Genomic DNA, 19,530 nt, shown 5'->3' on the forward strand with positions numbered 1-19,530 from the left:
CTTAGTTTACTTAAAATGTGTACAGGGCATTTGAAAACCCATTAAAGTTTAAAGTTGGAAGTTTTACAAAGTGTGATCAATTATTTTGAGAAATCATGTCTAACTTTACATGTACTGCTTTACTTCTGCTATGATTTTCTTGAAAACATATGGACTATAATTTTTTTTCAAAGGGCCTAACAGCTCATCTGATTAATTTTCCACTAGACTTAGGCAATTAGCTCAGAGGAAACTCCAGGTGAAGTTTAAAACTGTATTAAATTTTTTTTTTTTCCCCTCAAGGTGTTCTGTGTAACTGTAATACAAAATTTGCCTGAAATTCTCCATGATTGATGCTGTCTTGTGATATCTGAAACCCACTGAAGACAAAACTAGAATCTTAACTGTCTGAAGTGCCATAGGGAAACAAAGGAGTTACAGTACTGTGTATTTACCAATAAATAAGTCTGTCAATGTTTATAAAGTTTCTAAAAATGCTGGAATGGATTTATATGCTGTAAGCATGACCTAGTAATGTTTTACCCGGTATAATGAAGGACTCATAATTTATATTTAAAAAGAATAGTGTTTGTGTCAAAAAGTGAGAGACGTCTGTTAGTTGCATGTCTACAGTATGTTAGACTGAATCTTTAGTTAAATATTGTAATTTGTACATACACAGATGTATACTGTACATGTGTAAATTCAACAAAAGTGCTTATACAAAAATCTTTTCAAGTTTTAGGTCCTTGCAACTTTTACAAACTGTATGTCTGAGAAATAATGGTTATTATAGTTAAAGATTACAAATTAATCTTAGAAATCCTGTGGAATATCCCATGTATGTTTGTGGTGGAAGGTTTTCACAATGATACTTATTAAATTATTTTATCAGAATGAAGAAATATCCAATTTGAAATAAGTAAAATTTTATATAGGACTTCTGTGAGAAGACTGCTTCCTTTTGATTGACAATGAAAAAGAAAACACTTAAAAAAAGAAAAGTGCTCTTCAGCGGTAAACACTATATGAATTGAAAGAGCAAGAAGCGTCTGTTGTATCAACTTAAATGTTCCATCATATTTTTCCAAATACGCCTAATTGTTTTTGATAAAAATAGATTCTTAAAGTTAGGCTTCTCAGAATTGGGAAATTGTTACAGTGAAGTTAAATTGCATTGATACTGTGGGCTAAAATGAGAGACCTGAAAATAATTTCCTTTTAAGATATGCTGTACATAGGTTAAATTTCTTGAGTAGCTCCCAAAAAGATTGACAGCTGCATCATTTTAATGGTGATGAATGGTCCTCCGGTATATTTTGGAAAGAACTATACCTGTTAGAGATAGGGACACATTGAGTTGCATCTGAAGCAGGTTCTCTAAGTCCATTTGTCTCAAAACAGACAACATTTCACTGTAATAGTAAATAGAAATATGATGGAATGATACTTTTTATGCAGCAAAATAACAAGTGTTAAATAAATCTCCTTTGCAAAAGAAATGGGTTATTACTGTCTAAACTACTTTGAAAGAATTTGGAGTTTCAGAACAGCGTTCTTCCCCTCATGTCATTACAAATAATAAAAATTTTTGGAAATGTATTTCTTTCTTAAGAGATACTGGCTTCTCACCACCGGAGGAGGACTGCATCCTACTGGTTATCAGGAGACAGCGATGCCTGGCTGCTCTTTGAGGGCTGGAAGAGAAGGGGCAAACCCCAAAGTGCGGGGGAAGGGACCTTGCCAGGTGACCCCCATCCTACTGCCCCCAAGGGAAGCAAGTGGGGCAGGCACCGGCGGGGTAGTCTAGTCCAGCTCATCAGGCAGTTAAAGCCTATTAGTACACTCAGGGCCCTGACACTGGTTACTCTAAATAACAGTAGAATTTCTGCTCAATATCTATTAATTTGTATCTTGTTGTACTTATTTTTTACTTTTGAAACGTTTGTGTGTTTTTCCCCTTCATATGATAGTCTTATATTAGAGAAATTATTAGATTTTCATAAGAAGAAACCAATATTGACCATCAAACAATATTTGAAAACTAAATAATGAAGTGTTGCTTTTCCCCCATAAACCAAGACTGAAAAGAATAATTACGTTGTTTTGACAAGTGAACTGAAGAAGTATAGCATAGAAGTCTTACAGGAATACATACATGAAAACTAGGCTGTCATGTTTACAAGGTGATTTTTTTCATATGATGAATTTTTCAAACAGTAAGTGGTCTGTAAACTATACTGATATTTTTCTGAGGAACACAAGCTTATTTTGGCTATCCTGTAAGGGAGTTTGGAATAAATATAAAATTTTGATTGTGCAGCTATTTTATGAAAACTGAATCACTCCAAGCTGTTATTATTTTTGCATTACATGTATCTATTATACAGTACATTTTACACCAATCATTGCAAGCACAGATGAATAAAAGATGAGTTTGAGTTATAGGTATTGAATGGAGTTAGCATCACATTCTTTATAAACTCTGAGATATTTCTAAAGAGAAAAGGGAATGGATTTGTGTGACCATGTGTGAATGTAAGTAGTATCATACATGAGTGAACAACTGTATTTTCAGTATTCCTTTTATCTCAATTCTGTAAAGTGTTATTTAATGTTTTTCCATTGGTTGCAGAACCTTCCTAAGTTAGCCTACTGTTTTTTTGCCAGAGTAACTGACAAGTGTTTCAGCATTTGCGAGAGTGCATTTTAACTTCTACTTTTAATTACAGTGTCTTTAATTGCAGCAACATCTGTTAAGATACTTTGAGTCTTATATTCAAAGACTGATCTTCCCTCAATGTGATACATGATGTATTTGGTTTACATCCAGACTTTTTAACCAGAAGGGTGACTTGAGTTTCAGCTACATTCCAAAATACTGAAAGTCTTTGAATTGTTATTTGCAAAGGGGTATTCTTCTGAGAGTTCAAGAAAATGATATATCCATAAAATGTGTATGTCCTGGGTTGAGGTCACGTTTGTTCTAACTTTGTTTTGAAAGAACAAAACCAGAATCAGTAGTGTAATTTCTGCTGAAGAAATGTGCTATTCTGCTACTTGTACGTCTACACTCTCATTTGACCAAAAAATATCATCTTGACCTTGCATTTTAACCTGATGTTCTTTTGGAGCATATATCTTGTAGACTGTTCACTTAGAAAAAGTCTCAATCCATTTTCCTAGTAATGCCTTTAGGTAAATTACCAACCAACACTGTAATTGCTTCATAAAAGAATATTGCTTGTAAGAAAAATACTGTATTTATTAATTCATTATATTTTGTTGCCCAAACATTGTATGAATCTGAATAGTTATGTTTCTTCCTTGTGTTGCTACTGCAGTATGAATAGTATTATTAAATACTAAATAGTAGACATGAAATATACTGGTTATTAAGAAGTTTCCACTTTTTATATAATTTTTTCTTTAACTTCAGTAGCAAGCCATTACTGGTTGTAAAATCAAATTCATTATTTCTCCAAAAAGAGAATACAGGAAAAAAAAACCAAAACAGGAAAAAATAACTCTGCTAATGTTTTGCTTCTGATATAAAGACTCCCAGGATTTAGTGTCTTAGTTTGTGTAAGCCAGTGGATTTATCTGTGTTTTGGCAAAGTATTTGTTGAGTGAAATATGCACAAAGCAAGATGATACTTGTTTTCTGGTAGACTGTAGTGTTTTGGTCTGGATTTTTACATTCTAATTATTTGCAATAATGAGCTTAGTTTCCAGAAAGCTGTTACTCCTTGCACAGAAATTATAAGCACACAGAAAATGAATTTACTCTCTAATGTATTTATTTTTATAGTGTTCAGTTACAATAGTGAGAATTTTCTTTCTAAATCTAAAAAAAAGAAAGTCTACTACACTGATTAAAGTACAGGAACTGATTTTTTTAAAACAAAATTGAAGATATTATGAAATTTATCTACGTTTATTTTACACGTGTCCCTCTGTATCACTCAGAAGCATGAAGCAGGGTTACTATTCAACACAGTTTTATAATTCCCTACATAAATGCTTCTCTTATTAATCTAAGTATTTCCAAGGAACAAAATATTGTTTATTTTGGTACTTCTAGACTGATTTTTTTCATTATTTAACTACTTTTCTGTATCTGTTTTACAGATTCTGAAAATGGAATGGGGAGGAGAGTGTTCTCCTGATTCTTCTGATTTAGACTGTTTGTTGAATGTCCTTCCTGGGGAATTGGAGTTTCAAGAAATCCTTAGTGATCTTGATGAAAAAATAAAGAAGAACTCTTCTAGGTAAAGAGTATTTTATTTGTATCCAAAATATTAGTGAAAGTCATTACATTTAGGAAGAAATGTGGATTTTCTTTTTTTCCTTTTCTAGTTGTAGGTTAAAATTCTGATAATTATTTCAGTAGTAATTTTACCTTAACCACTTGAGCATTTAACAAATTCTTAATGCACTATAATTTTTGTGCTATAGTATTTCTCTGTATGGTATTTTTAACAGTTGAATCATCTTAATCTTAGGAATTATTGCAGTAGGTGTGATAGTGGAGGAAGAAAATGTGTATACCCATGACAGTTGTATTTCCTACAGCTATGAGATAGAATTTTTATTCACTAAAAGAGCTACAGAATTTTGCAAAAAAGCAAAATTTGCACTCAGTATTTTCATTAAGCATTTCTAATGGCAGTAGAAAAAGCAAGTAAGTTAATATATGTAACCTTTATTATATAAGCCATTATTTTACCTATTTCAGTTAAAATTATTATGCTGCAGTAGAAGATTTTCTAACTAGAACTTGTTTTGTAACATATTTCCTTGTCCACTTCTTTGTAACATACTGGTTTCCAAAAATCAATGCTATAGAAACGGTGGAGTACTGAAAGAGTTTTTTGTTGATATGGATAATTTGCATGACTGCAAAAAATCCAGCTCAAGGTTTTGTGCCTTATTTGAGAAGTGGTGACAGTGTTTTGTGGCTGAACTCTTTAGGACCTTTAAAATACCTTGATCTGTGGAAGATACTCTTAAGCAAATAAACTAATTGCCCCTTTAAAAAAATAAGTGTACCTTCAGAGATATAAGAAATAGCATAATTAGGGATTAAATTTTGAAAATGCTCACCTTTGGATAACAGTGCATGTTACAGAGTCTTATGATTTCAGAGAATGCCCTTCATGACATCTGTTTTAGGGTTGTGTAATTTTAATGTAGCCCACATTTGTGAGAGGTCTTTGTCTGCTCCCAAACAGCTTCTTGAAGAATGTAGATAAACCATTACTGTATCTCACTGAAAACTGATCGAGGTCATCTCTGAATTATATTGCTTATGCCAGGCTGAGAAATTTTTCAGGCTTTTTATTTATATTACTTTTATCTCACATTTTGAACACTTTCATTTAAAAACTTGGTGTTTATGTAGTTGTGATAGTAATAATCCCAAAGTAGCAATGGTAAAGATGATCTGGGAAATATGCTGTTGTGGACCCCTGCATAGTGCAATTTCATATTACAATTTTCCAGCTGTTGACATCAGTGAAATGTAGATACTTACTTGAAGTTCAATTGAACAGTTACAGATACTGAAGTTTTGAGTTGCTATGGTCTTGTATATCTGGGAAAAAACAGCATCAGCATTTTTGACAGATGTGTTGTCACCTCTTCAGCTACCAAATAAAAGTGGTTTTGTTGTCATTATCCAGAGCCAGCCTGAGAGTTAGAAAGATTATTACCAAGATGAGTGTTTGGAATGCATGCTTTGCTACTATTTTTGTTTTTAGTGTGTGCAAAATGTATGCTGCTGGTTGAGAAAACTTTTGGTTGTGGGAAAGCAGGCCAGCTGTTTGTTCCTTTCAGTGGTATTTTAAATCAGTTAACATTTTATGTTACATTTTATGTTAACATAATCACAGTGGAACTATTTGTACATGTTCAAGAAGGCTGATTGTCCCTGGTTTAGGTACATAGTTCCTCAAATTAGAAGAGCCTTTCACTGGACATTTTGTAAGATCCAAATGGTATTTTATCCAAAAAGAGCAGGAAATTGGGTTAGGGTGTGGTACACAGCAACGCATGTCAGGAAAAGCTTTATATTTCTGCTGAATTGACACTTAAGCTAGTTTTTAAACTAATTTTCACAAGGAAAATCGGAAAGTAGCCCTGTAGTTACCAGGTGATATTTTGCTCTTGTAATATGTCAGTTTCAGAAATGGAGAGGAGTTTAAAAGAAGATGGACAGCAGCTGATGTGACTTTTAAATTAAAAAGAGTCCTTTTATTGCTAATATATTAGAGGTAGCATGGAATGAAATCATTTTCAAGTTACCATTGATCTTTGTAAGTGGTATGATAAGAGCAGCTCTATGCGCTATGGTGATACAATTGGAATACAATCCATTTTTCATCAGATAGATTTATGATTTTATTATACCACAGAGAATAAACATAATAGTATACAGCATAGATATATTTTTAAAAATAAAACATTGTGTAAAAAATTATGATCCGAAAGTGTGTAAATCACTTGAATGCTCATTTATTGCCTTCCAACTGAATAGCTTTTATAAAATTGTGTGACACGACAAATCAGATATGCTTTCCAGCAGTTGAATTACCTTCAGTATTTTTGTATTGTACCAATTCTATTTGGTGCTATAACAAAAAAAAAAAAAAAAGCCCATCTGTGTGAAATCGTTTTATTTGTAAGTTTTAGGGCAGTAAGTGGTTCATTCATTCACTATTATATAACAGAGCTCTTATTACACTTGAATGTTGACTTTATTTTTACAGCAGTTTATCGAAGCAGGTGAATATGAACTCTCAAAACTATTGTCATTGCTGGCCAGTTTTATGTGCAGTGATAGTCTCAGGTTATTCTAAAGCATGAAGTTGTATTCATAATTTCATCAGAACGGCCATTTGTCTTCAGTCTTTCCCCTCACATTTGCTTTGACCTTACTGTTTATCAAAACCGAGTCTTTGTATTTTTTTCCCTAATTGAAGGATTAAGAATTAGTAAGAGTTAATTTTTGAACAATACACAGAGCTGAACTTTCAGCTGGTATTTAATACTCCTGAACAGAAATTAAGGTACAGAGCTTTAAACCTAGTTTATAGTGCGTAACTTGAAAGTGATTCTAAGCATGAAATCTCTTCAGCAGGTTGGTTTTTTTTTTTGTGTCTTCAGTTCTTTCTTCAGTGAGTGTTGACTCCCTTTTAGTGATGATAAAGTGATGATAGATTCTATGAGGCTGTAGGACAGTGTGAGGTATTCTAGATCATCTTCAACAGAGCAATTACTCTGAACTCAACAAAATAATTTACTAATAATTGCAATACACTGGAGACTGTATCTTTGTGAGGCATTTCACAAAGGCTTAATTTGACTTCAATTTGATAAACTTCAACCTCACCCTCTGTCTAATTAACAGTAATTCAGTCATCTGGGATTTTGGTGAAGGGCTTCAGTGAGGTCAATACTAATAAATGCTTATAGCGTTGCATCTTGTCCCATAACTGTTCAATGTAAATTGTAATCATTTGAGCAACTAACAAGATACTTAGCTTGCAAATAATAGGGCTATCAGGAAAGTACATCAATAAGGATGTTTGTATGACATTTTTCAGTTGTTGATCATAAATATGCTGATTTGCATGGAAATACTTCCGACTATAAATACCTGACATCAAAGGGGTGGAAGAGTTTCATACAGGGTGTTAAGCACTGCTGTCTTATTCCATTTTCCTGTGTCAGAATTGGAGTGTGCAAGGTGTCCTGTGTTTTTAAACTAAGATGTGCTGCAAGAGTTATCTATCTCTTTTATTTTGGAGAAAATCTTGGCTTATTCCTCTTTGGAATTTTCAGGAAGCAGCTACACCTCACTTTCCTGTTACTCAAGAGAATTTACAAAATCTTGACATCTTAATTCCAAAATCTCAGTAGTGGTCGAGTCTTTGGGAGAATGTCAAACTAGAGCTAATAGCAGAGAAATAAAATTGATAATATTATCAGTTTTTCTTGGGACCAATATTTGTCACAGCTCTTAAAAAGAATTTGACTTCTGTGTGAATGTAACCTGCTTGCTGTACAAGTGCATACTGTAGTATTTAGTTGAGAATTTAGTACCTACAAAGATATTAAAATAATGTTACTAAAATCTTTGTCAAAATAGTATCTTTCTACCCACTACCCTGGACTAATTGCCAGGAATAAGCAATTAAACTGAGACAGGAATGTTGTTTTATTCCTATTCAGCCTGTGCTGTCTTTGTGCGTGATCACTGAGTTCAGAATAGATCTTAAAACTTTACTAGCTAGACAGCAGTTTCTCAGAGATTGTCTATTTTAATAGTTACACAGTTTCTTTACTCCAATATATGGTGATTATAATTGTGTCAGTATCTTAGGTAGTTAGTTAGCTGTCCCATGCATCTACGGAAGCTGTAATCAGATTTTTGACTATACTCCAAATATCCCAGTTCATTTCATATGAGAATACATGAGACAATATTTTTTTTTAGCCATTGTTTGTCACTGTCATGTTTTAGTCAATGGAGTTGAAAGACTCCTGTGTTTCACTGCCAGTTTTTTGGAATAACTTATCAAGGCAAAGCCTACATCTTATGGACTGAAATATCTCAAGTCTTTAAAACAAATTGGAAATTAAAGGTGGGCATTGGTTCAGTTAGAACTGGCAGTTCTCATATGCTTAAGCTGTTGAGTTTCTCTTGCTGAGGTGTAGTAAAGTCATCACCATTCTATTTCTTTTTGGTTTCAATGGTATAGTTACTTTACAGTTTCAGTGGATATGTTTTGTAAGTAGCTAAATTAGAGATATGAAGTAGCTCGCAAAGCCCTTAAAGCAGGTGCTGCATCTTTGTTTTACATCTTAAGGTCCAAGAGCACGATAAGAAGAATTTGAGGAAGTGAATTTTTTTCAGGGCTTTTAGCTTTTTAATAACCTTGTAACTTTCAGACTCATATTTTAAAGAATTGATGGTTTTAAAAACAGGTATCAAGACATATTTGTCTTACCATTATTTTTCTAAAGATGTAAAGCTTTTGTAATCAGTCTTTCCATCAGTTTTGTATTGTTGCTTACAACATAATGTTTTAACTTCATTCTTATTGATCTTATTTTATTTTCAGTAGAGCTTAGATACAAAATACAAATAAGAGAATAATATAGTCAAACAATTAAAAAAATGTTGACATACAAATATGAGTTGATAACAAAACATATATTATTATTATTATTATTATTATTATTATTATTATTATTATTATTATTATTATTATTATTATTATTATTATTATTATTATTATTATTATTATTATTATTATTATTGTTGTTGTTATTAGCAGTAACAGTTTACTTTCTGGTTTTCTCCTGTGCTGTTGAAGTAACCATTGTAAAGAACATAAAACATGGAAAGGAATTTCATCTGTTTATGCAGTTGGTTTAATGAAAGTAAGAAAATGGACATGCCAGAAAGAATAACATGATGGTCAGCTAGACTAGAATGGAACATCATAAACTTTATTGACCTGGAATTGTAATAATCTAAATTTTTTCGGAATTTTAGAAACCTAAGAGATATATTGTACCATGAGTGCTACTGTAGGTTATAAACTTTGCAGGAACATGCAAAATGATAAATCTCAATTTTTGGTAAAACCTCTTGTTTCCTTTCAAGATAAGGTTATCAAAACATTCTTTGCATGAATCTTTGGTTTCTTCAGTTAGATTGTATCTACCAGTTTAAAGGTTACTAGAAAATAAATTATTGATATTTTTGGTTAAATTGCTATTTATTAACCCACAGTAGTGCTGAAGCATCAGCAGTAACCTCATGAAATTGTCTGTAGATTGTGCGAAATTTTGTTAATATTTAATTTTTGCCAGGTGAGCTTTCATGAGATAAGCTGTTTCATCATGGAAGAAAGTAACAATGCAAATGCTTGTGGGAATTACGCTGTTAAGTCTTTCTCAAAGATTTCTTACTTCTCAAAGTGTGCAGCAGGTCCTCTGACACACAGGTTTCCAAATTATATGACCGATTTTGCACAAAATGCCCTGTATCTTTAGCAGTCAAGCTTTTTAATAATGTGATAATAACAAAGTAGTATTATGTTAGTGCTTCTATTTTGAAAAAACAGTGGAAACAATTATTTCATTAATTTTAAAACAAACTGTCCTTAGTAAAAGACATGTAAACTGATTCTAAAAGCACATCTCCATGAATATGAGGATCTTAAGCATAAGTAACATGAGATTTAAAGATAATTTCACTTTATAGCTTAGCAGTTTAATTTAACCAATCTCATTGTCATTTTATAGCTGTTCCATATGCTATATGAAATAAATTGAAACAGTGCTTGTTAGAAATTGAAACAAGTTAGAAGATCATCCTTCAACTTACTCATAGTAATCTTAGGCAATGGAAAATTATATATGGAGACAGCAACCCTCATTTTGATACTGTGCTTTTCGAAATAATGTTGTATGACAGTGCTTGTACTATCAGTTCCGTTATAGTACTTGGTTTGTAACTGTTTGTCCATTGATGCAGCCACTTAAAAAGCAGTCTCTCCACATGATTAAGTTATTCCTAAAAACTGTCATTAACTTAATAAATAAGAGCACCTAGGAGTTCTCAAATTTAGACTGACTGTCTACAGTGGGAATACTTGCAAAATGGTATTGTCATGCTACTCCAGGAGAGCACTCCAGTGTGGACACAGATGACATAACAGGACTTTGCTTAGTTTGTGAATAAAAAAACAAACAAACCAACTCTCACCCATAAAACAGATAAACTGTTTCAGTGAAATAATTTTCACTGGCACAATGGCATATCATAGTACTAACTGCAAGCTTTGATGTTCCCACAAAGGCTCAAGATATTGTGTAGGGCTATATATTTCTTTCTTGAAAAATCTGTCAATTTTACAAAAATCTGTGTAGGCATAACTATCAGATTTCTTTGCTGCAGAGAAAGGTTATTTTTTTTCTTTGAGCTTTTATATTCCACTCCTTGTTTAGTAATTTGGTGACTATTTTTTTTATTTATGTTTGTTTATGCACAGTTCCACAGGTTCAAAGAGTGGTGGAAGCATCTGTAGAAGAAAAATTAATTGAGGGCTGTTAAATACTAGGACTATCTGATTTAAGTTCTTATGTCACAAACTGTTAGAGACGATGAAAATATTCAGGGAAATCTTAACATATTTTTTTATCTTGGTGGTTTTTGTTCTGCTTTGGCATCTCCTAATGACCGCTGTCAGAGGCCTGAAGACCTTCCACCTGACCAGAAACAGCTATTCTAGTGCAGTTCCAGTAGACTAGTTTCCAATAGAAGAGTTAAGCACCTTGTCGTTAGTTTCATCAGTGTCTCAAAACCTGAGCACAAAAACATGAATTGTATACCCCACCTCATCATTAAGGTTTAGTGTTTCAGAGAATGTTCAGAAAACATACATACAGAGCATAGAACCAGTTAACAATAATGAATAGGGAAAAATCATTATATACTGAGCTATGTCTGATTTCCCTGTTGTAATCCAGGTCTTGTATTCCTGATTTAGGTAGTGTTGCACACAGACACGGTTGTATTTTTACACTGACTGCAAATGATTTTAAGACAATTTATGTTCCCATTGTATGCAGATATTGTCAGTTGACATCATCTGGGTTGATGCCTCAATTTGTTCAAAAAAAGGAGCTTATTTACTGCACTGAACTTAATAAAATGTATTTGTAGTTAAAGCTTAATGAAAAGAGATAATTTGTGGGGGGAAAAAAGGAATTTAGCACTTTAAATGGCTTTTTGTGATTGTTTTTTTAAGAATAAAATTCATTAAATACATTAAGCACATTTTTCACATCAAAACTACGTATTTTGTTTACAGTTTATAAAACTTCAGCAAATTTCCTTTCTAAGAAAGGAAGTTAAATTCTCAGTCTCCCTACACTGATAGGAAATATAAATTTTAAATTCTAGCCTACATAGTGAGAATAATTTTAATCCTATTTGACAGAAGTATTTTATTTAAAATGATTGCTTTCTAAACCCAGATAATAGACATTAAAATGTTTTTTTCAGCAGTAACCAAATTCTAAATATTTAATTTAGTGATGTAATTCACGGAAAGGAATAAATACCTATAATTAACCATGTCCTTGTAATACTAAGTGTTGACAAAAACCTTTAAAAAAATAGCAGTGTTTTTGAGACCATGTTTACCGACAGTATGCTCTAAGTAGGCAGGGTGAAAATACTTTTATTCAATGAAAACTAGTTTTAGTCCTAATTCAATGTTTACTTTACTGGGGTAAAAAGATTAAATAAAATGAACAGATTTATCATGATTTGTACCTACAGGGAGGGCCACTGAAACATATCCACCTAATCCCCTTATCAGCACTGGGACAAATTACCAAAATATCTCATTTTGAGAAGGCTGTAGCCTATTCATAGCATGTAGTTTATTGGCGTGCACACAAATCTGTATGTTAAAGATGAGTGTAAAAAGTGGTTTGTAATTGAAGCAGATTGGCACAGACTAACAGTAGTCCCTTTCACAATGCACAATGCTGTAATCTATTGGATATGTTTGAATGAGACACATCCACACACCACAATAGAAGCCTTTGATAGTGTCCCAGGAGTCAAGGTGTATGAACAAGGCATTTAGTTTCATAGTGCTGAGAACAGATTTCACAAGTTAAAAAGATACATGACAATCTTTTGTCAGGTTTAGAATTTGCATTCATGGCTGGGCTATCCCATCAGGAACCTGAGTGGGCCACAGGCAGAGGACGATTGTTTTTCATGGAGGTCCTTTGTGCTCCTGATAAGGTCCTTTGATGATGGGAAGATACTTGTTACAATGCACTTAATGTTGAACTCAGTCATGCTCAGGAAAGTCTTATGACCTTTACATCAATTTTATAGAAGTGTTTTACAGGTCACCTATGTATTCATAGGTTTTAAAACTTTTTATTTATTTTAGCATTATTTGTAGTTACTGAATTTAGTTACTGAAGATAATACAGCTGTAAAATGTGGTGACTTCATTTTAATAGAGTAGATACACTTTGAATGGTTTATCTTATGTCTTTTAAGCATAAAACAAATACACCCATAGTTTTTAATGAATATACTTAAGTATGGGAAAATAAACTGTTCTAAAGGACATACATATTTTGCTGAAACTTTTTTTAGAAGTTTCATAGTCATAGTTTGGGAAACAATTTATATTTCTTTTTTTCTGACATTCAAAATGCTACACTTTTTCTGCACTTTTATTCTTATGATCTTGCTTGAATTCTATAATTGTAACTGATGCAGTTTTCATATTCAGGTTGTTATTTAGTACTGTATTTTAAAGAAACAAAAGGCACAAAGCAAAACCTATCATAGATGATACGTCTTGATGTCATTCTTAGAAAAAGTATACTTCTCTCTTTTGTGATTGTTGTATGTAAGTTAAAAATAAAGTGCAGACTACTGTTTATCTCTGACCTTAATTTAGTGTGATTGTTTGCTTATTTTTTTCCACTGTTTTTTTTAAAATGTCAATTCAAACTAACAGACTTAGTTTCCCAGAGGTGTGGCTGACACTGATTTACTTTATTGATGTTGATCAGTATGAGACAGCTTGTAGGTATTTAGGGTAGATTCATAACATCTGTAAAAAAATAAAATGCAAGTCACTCGATAAAGGAGAAAATCCAGTTTTCTTTTTAAAAAAAACAAAACAAAACTGGAGGTCTTTAATTTGGTATTTTTGTCTCAATTTATAATACAAATTTATAATTTGATTTGTTTTCCAGTTTCTTTTCCTCCCTCTCCACTCCTTCCCCTTTTCTCCTCTTCCTGTCCTCTTTTCTAATCTTCTCTTTTCTTTTGCCAAAACTAGTCAAGTTTGAAAACGTTAGAGAGCAGTTAGAACTAACAGCCAGACTTCATCTCTAGAAAATAGAGGCAAGTGGCAGTATAATAGTCAAGTTTGTTGTTTGGTTCATGTCAGGAAAATAGAAAGTAATATGATCAAAAGTATCAGACACTGAAATAACTGTAAAGAGCTGAGTCTCGTCTAATCCCGTAACTCTTCAGAGATAGAAAGAACTACATTTTAATTTCTGTTAAACCTTGCATCTCTTATCAGCTGTAAGACCATAAATGGAATAACTAGCATACTCCAAAATAAAATTCAAGTAGTAGTGAGAATCACTTTGCACTTCAATAAACCAAAACTGGCATCAGTCTTATTGTTGGCTCTGTTTATATTAAACCTAGATCTGCCTAGATCTAGTCAATACTACATTTCCATATGAAACCATATAAAATATTAAGCATTGCCTTTAAAAAAGAAAAATAATCCAGAAATACTAAAAACATATTTTTGTAGGAAACGATATAGAGTTAGATTGTTTCTGGATTTTTTGGTTTTTTTGTAGTTTGGTTTTGTTTTGGTTTGGTTTTTTGTGTCTGTGTTTTGGGTTTGGGTTTGTTTTTTTTTGTTTGTTTGGTTTTGTTTTGTTTTCATTCAAGTGTCCATACAAATAAAAATAAAATAATTTTGGATATTCAGTTGTTCTTGTTATTTTTGCAGCTGAAATCCCTGTAATAACCATACCAGCTACACCTGATTTCATAAACAGGATTATGATTCTAGATGAATGCTAAGGAGTTGATCAGCCCCTTGAAAACAAACTCTGTTTTCTTTCAAGTATTCTAATGACAAAATCAAGAAAGAAAAGATCTGCTTTCTCAGCACAACTGACTCAAATTCTTTTCAGCATTTTCGGTGATGCCAATGGGTCTTTAGGAAGTTGTTAATATATGTTATGTATTATAAAACAACTGCTGATTGCTGAAGTGGCAAAATGACACATTCACCTTTGAGTATGGTAGTTGATTCACTTTATATTTTCTGCTTTATCTAATTAAGCACTGAGGACCAGATCTTAGGTTGGATGATGTCTTATTCACTAACAATTTTATTAAGAACAAGATTATTTGAGAATTGAGGCAGCACTTACTCTTACTGAGGATGGTACAGTCTGGCCTGAAGGAAATTTATTTTAGCTCTAGCTCAACTATATTTAAATGTTAACCCTGCAAATTCAGGCCTCATTTTGTGAAAGTAATTTAATCTATAAAGAAGAAAGACTAGTGTTACATTAATTTGAAATAGTTTTTCTTTTTGAAATATGGAGTATATAAAATGGTTTTATCTCCAAGTCATGAAAAAAAAAAGCCTGTGATTTTTGTTTTTGTTTTTGTTTTTTTTTTTTTAGCATAGAACAGTGTCTTAAAGACCTGCAATCAGAAGTAAATGAAATATCTGCTGATGAAATACTACAAAGCACAACTGACTGCGTTCAGTGGCTAAACAACTGCAATTTTAGTTCTCTCAGACCTTCTTCTACACACCACGGAGAGCTGCTGGAGTTCCTTAGGACCCTGGTAAAAATTGTTTACTAAAGACTTTAATGTTTGGGAAAGTTGGTTATATGATGGAGGTGGGGAGAGTGTTGAGGTTCATTGGTTTTCTCATTTCAGTCTTCACTGTGGTGAGGATAGTTCAGAAATCCTATTATAAGGCTTAGTACTATTTTTATGTCTGCAGCAGGGGGTTATGCTTCCTTTTGATCATGCCTTAAATGGACAAACTTGGGACAAAATCTTTTCACTGATACTACCACATGTTCAGCACTGCTAGAACTATCTTATAAACACATGTTGCTAAAAAACATCTGCCTATACCCAGGCTGTTACTGTTACTGCTTGCTCTTCACTTGTATCAGTATGAATTTAACTCATCTAATACAGATTGTTGTCCTTTGCACATTATTTAAGCATTAACTTCTGTGTGAGCTGGTACAGGCAAGACACAGGGACAGCCACAAAACCACGGGTGAAATACAAAGAGTAAATTTATTCTCATTACCTTGCAACCCAGGGGATCTCCACAGCAGCACCTGGGCAGAGGCACGTGAGTGGGGACACAAGCACCGTGGAGCTCGGTCCTTGCTAGCCAGAAGGAGGAGAAGAAAGAAAAAACCTGGAACCTGCCGCTTTCCCCTGTATATATCAGGGATTTTTGCAGGCGTAGTTTTCCACTGTGCTTTGATCTTTCCCACAGCAGGGCAGGAATCTCAAGGATGTTCAATAAGGTGCCTCTGAGTCTCTCTCAGGCCTGTGTTACCTAAATGCAGACATTCTACTCATCAAGCACACAGAGCTAAACAACAATTAGTATGATATTTGTGGTTTTTGACATCCCAGCTGCAAGTGACTTGAGCACGTTTACAATGCTCCTTGCCAATCTTCCATTGTATTCCCACAAATTCATATCTGCTTTTTCTAATTAGAAATGTGGTAACAACATCCATTGTCCTAGAAAGTTGTACAACTAGATGTAACCAGAAATCATATTTCACTTCAATGAAAAATTCCATCATTTAGGAATTTTTATCCAAAATTTTTTTTAAAAGTTAACCTTAGAATATATGTGTGGAAATGGAAGTCTAGAAAACTGAATTGGCTATATAAGTGAAGGATGATACCTTAGTCAATAACAGCTTGGACATTTATATATGAACTATGTATATGTGTGTTTATATGATGTACATATGTATGAATGTCAAACCAAATAAACAATATCCAGTGGACTGTTCTTTGTCACTTCCATGTCATGGTTTAGTTGTGGGACATGAACACCTTTAGGCTAAGACTGTCTGCATTGGCAGAGAAAAACTGCTGTGGAGAAGCAGAATATTTTCTCCTTTGACACTATCTCCTGGCTAGAGCTCAAGATTCATCAAATCACCTCTCAGTTTTTAGCTCTTAAAACTGGTTGTTGATCTTTCAGTCACCCTTGAATCCACTGGATATTAAGCTGTGTCAAATGAGGAAGTAATCTCCAGAAACATTGGGCCTTTCACGTTCACATGCTGAAGAAGTGATTTTGTCCCCTTCTAACACAGGCGATTGGTATGAATGTTGCTCTAAATAATCACCCTACTCAAGGATATCAGAGACTGCTACATGTTGTACTGGATCTAGACAAAATGAGAGAATACCCAAAAATGCTGACGTATGAGGTCTTTTGTTATTCCTCTTAGTTGAGTTAGATCCTTATTTAACCTCCTTAGGAAGAGGGCATGGCCATGATGACTTACTTGCATCCTTTCCCTGCTTTCTTCCTTCTCCATGGTCTATTCAAGCCATGTACCTGAACACCAGGTGGCGGCATTTGTTTGGGAAACACCAAAATGTCCCCATCTCTGGAATACTTCGGGTATATCTTATAGAAAAACGTGCTTTCTGGCTTCCCAGGAGCATACTGACTGCATGGCAGCCTGGCTGTGGGCTGTAGAGTCCAGTTAGGCCTTGAGAGTGGCTCTGAGCAGGCTGCTAAACAGGCAGCAAAGTGTGAGAGACATTAAAGTCTCAGTTCTGCACAACTTATCAGGAAAATATCTGTGGAGCTCAGGAACTGGGGCACTGCTGTTTCCAGGCTCATGGCTTCTCAGATAATCCAGCCTATTGTGTAGATGAGACTACAGATGAGAAGTGTGAATATATTAGCATGGACAATCCATCTGTAAGAAGTTATACTCGCAATAGATAATCTTTAGCTCCATAAGCTGATCTGCAGAAAACTATTTTCAGTAATATTCAGCATTAATGCAATTATTGCAGTCTAACCTTTCTTAAATGTGTATCTCCATCCATTGAACTAATTTCTCCGTTGACTTAATTTCTCACTTGCAAGCGTTTAATTAAGTATCATATAATACATCTTCAATAACAGTAACCTTCCTTCTATTTCAGGACAATATCCCTATTTGTTTTTATTGCTTATTATATGTGTTTATTTTGTTAGGGATTTTATTTATCTTTTAAGCTGCTGGAACAGTTAAAAAAACAATAGAAAGTTCTGTAAGTTCTTTGGCTGAGGTGCTATATTTAGTTTTATTGTTAGTGTGGTATTCTCATGCATTTGTGAACTCTCATGAAAATGCTGAGAGGTTCTTTATGAAGCCTGAAAATATTAATTATGTGAAATTTCATCTTTCAGTGTACTGTTTTGTAATTCTAAATATTTAAAAACTGAATATGTACATGAACACATCTTCATGAAATTCTGTTCCTGCTAAACTAATGACAAAATCATTTTTTTAACAAAGTCTTTATCATATTGGATTTGTTTCTTGATGTGTTATGTAGTAGTCTATAGTGGGTAGTGGTCCAGTTGGTAGACCACAAATGCTTTCCGGTATATTATTGTCACTAACTTTCTGTACTCATAAGAGAACCTTTCATATTTCTCTAAAACCTTTGGGTACTAATTTGGATCTTTTTCTCTTGAATAGTTTTGGCATCATCTTTTGAAGTATTTTTACAGATTAATTTTCAAATAGAAAAGCCTGTGTCAATATAGGCAGTGTTCAAAGAGATGTGATGACACTGTGCTTTCAGAGCTTCAAAGTTCACCTCAGGGGCTCTTTTTCTGAGTAACACTAAGTCTAAGATGGCATCTGCAAGCTCCCTCTTTCTAATGCTTCAGTTTAAGTTGCAAAGGGATTGAAACAATACTTAGCTTCTGACTGACTTTCATGAATAAAAATGTTTCTGCTTAACCTTAAAAAACAACAGTAGGGATTTACTTCGAAGACATTTTGGATTCATCATCCAGAGGCATCAGTTACATTCACTGTTTTGACAGCTTCTCTTGTTTTGTTAATTTCAGTATACAGTGTTTGAGCATGATTCATATAAAAAATTAACCTTTGAACTCCAGAATTATACCTGTGGAGACTCAACTCTTCAACACAGTGGTTTGTGATCAGGGTTTCAGTTTACACACTAAGACACATTCTCTTTGGGGACACGAAACTTTGTAGAATACTTCAATAGATAATAAAAGATCAGGTCAGCCTTATGTATGTGCATATTGATATGTATGATTTAAAATTTTAGTTATACATACTTCTATCACATGTACATGCTTTTATAGTATGATATTTGACTGATAATTTCCACATGTGTTTCCTGGTTCTAAGTAAAAAAATTCATAGGAAACATTCTGAAATAAAGATGTAAAATGGAAGAAAAATAGTTAGTCGGTTATTTTTAAGACTTCCCTTTATGGGAGGCAGTCATGCTCTATCTTTTGTTCAGAATTAGCTATTGTGGTGCAAGTCTTTTATTTTTTGTTTTTCATCACGGAATACTCCAGAGTAAAGGGCAATAGGAAGGTTAAACTCTTGTTTTCTCCCATGAGAGTCCAAGAGTTTTTAATCATCCAGAACAAAGGTTAGGAGTTCTGATACTGAAAATTGTTGTGATTCAAAAGCATGAGGGGGGTAAAAAAAAAAAAGCCCACAGAAGTGTTTCTTCTAAATTTTGTCTTTTTTGTATTTTTATAAATTATCTACTGATAAAAGCTTGCTACAGTAGAAAAAATGAGCATTTTGTGTTGGAAATTATTATATTTAAGCAATACCATACTCAGATTTTATTTATTTCTCTCTTTTTAAAAATAGGAAAAG

General features: G+C 33.3%; 1 protein-coding gene across 5 annotated transcripts in view; it reads left to right on the plus strand.

The window, feature by feature from the left end:
* Window positions 1–19,530, plus strand: part of KIAA0825 (KIAA0825 ortholog) — a 252,615-nt gene that overhangs the window by 31,475 nt on the left and 201,610 nt on the right. For all 5 annotated transcript variants that reach the window (XM_032993075.2, XM_032993074.2, XM_032993078.2 and 2 more), the window contains 2 exons: window positions 4,111–4,250; window positions 15,268–15,436. In XM_032993075.2, coding sequence (XP_032848966.1) covers window positions 4,120–4,250; window positions 15,268–15,436 — 300 coding nt within the window. In that variant the 5' untranslated portion in view covers window positions 4,111–4,119. The remainder of the gene's footprint in view (window positions 1–4,110; window positions 4,251–15,267; window positions 15,437–19,530) is intronic.

Source organism: Tyto alba, unplaced genomic scaffold (genome assembly GCF_018691265.1).
Source record: "Tyto alba isolate M040663 unplaced genomic scaffold, T.alba_DEE_v4.0 Super-Scaffold_13, whole genome shotgun sequence".
In the NCBI taxonomy this organism is placed as follows: domain Eukaryota; kingdom Metazoa; phylum Chordata; class Aves; order Strigiformes; family Tytonidae; genus Tyto; species Tyto alba.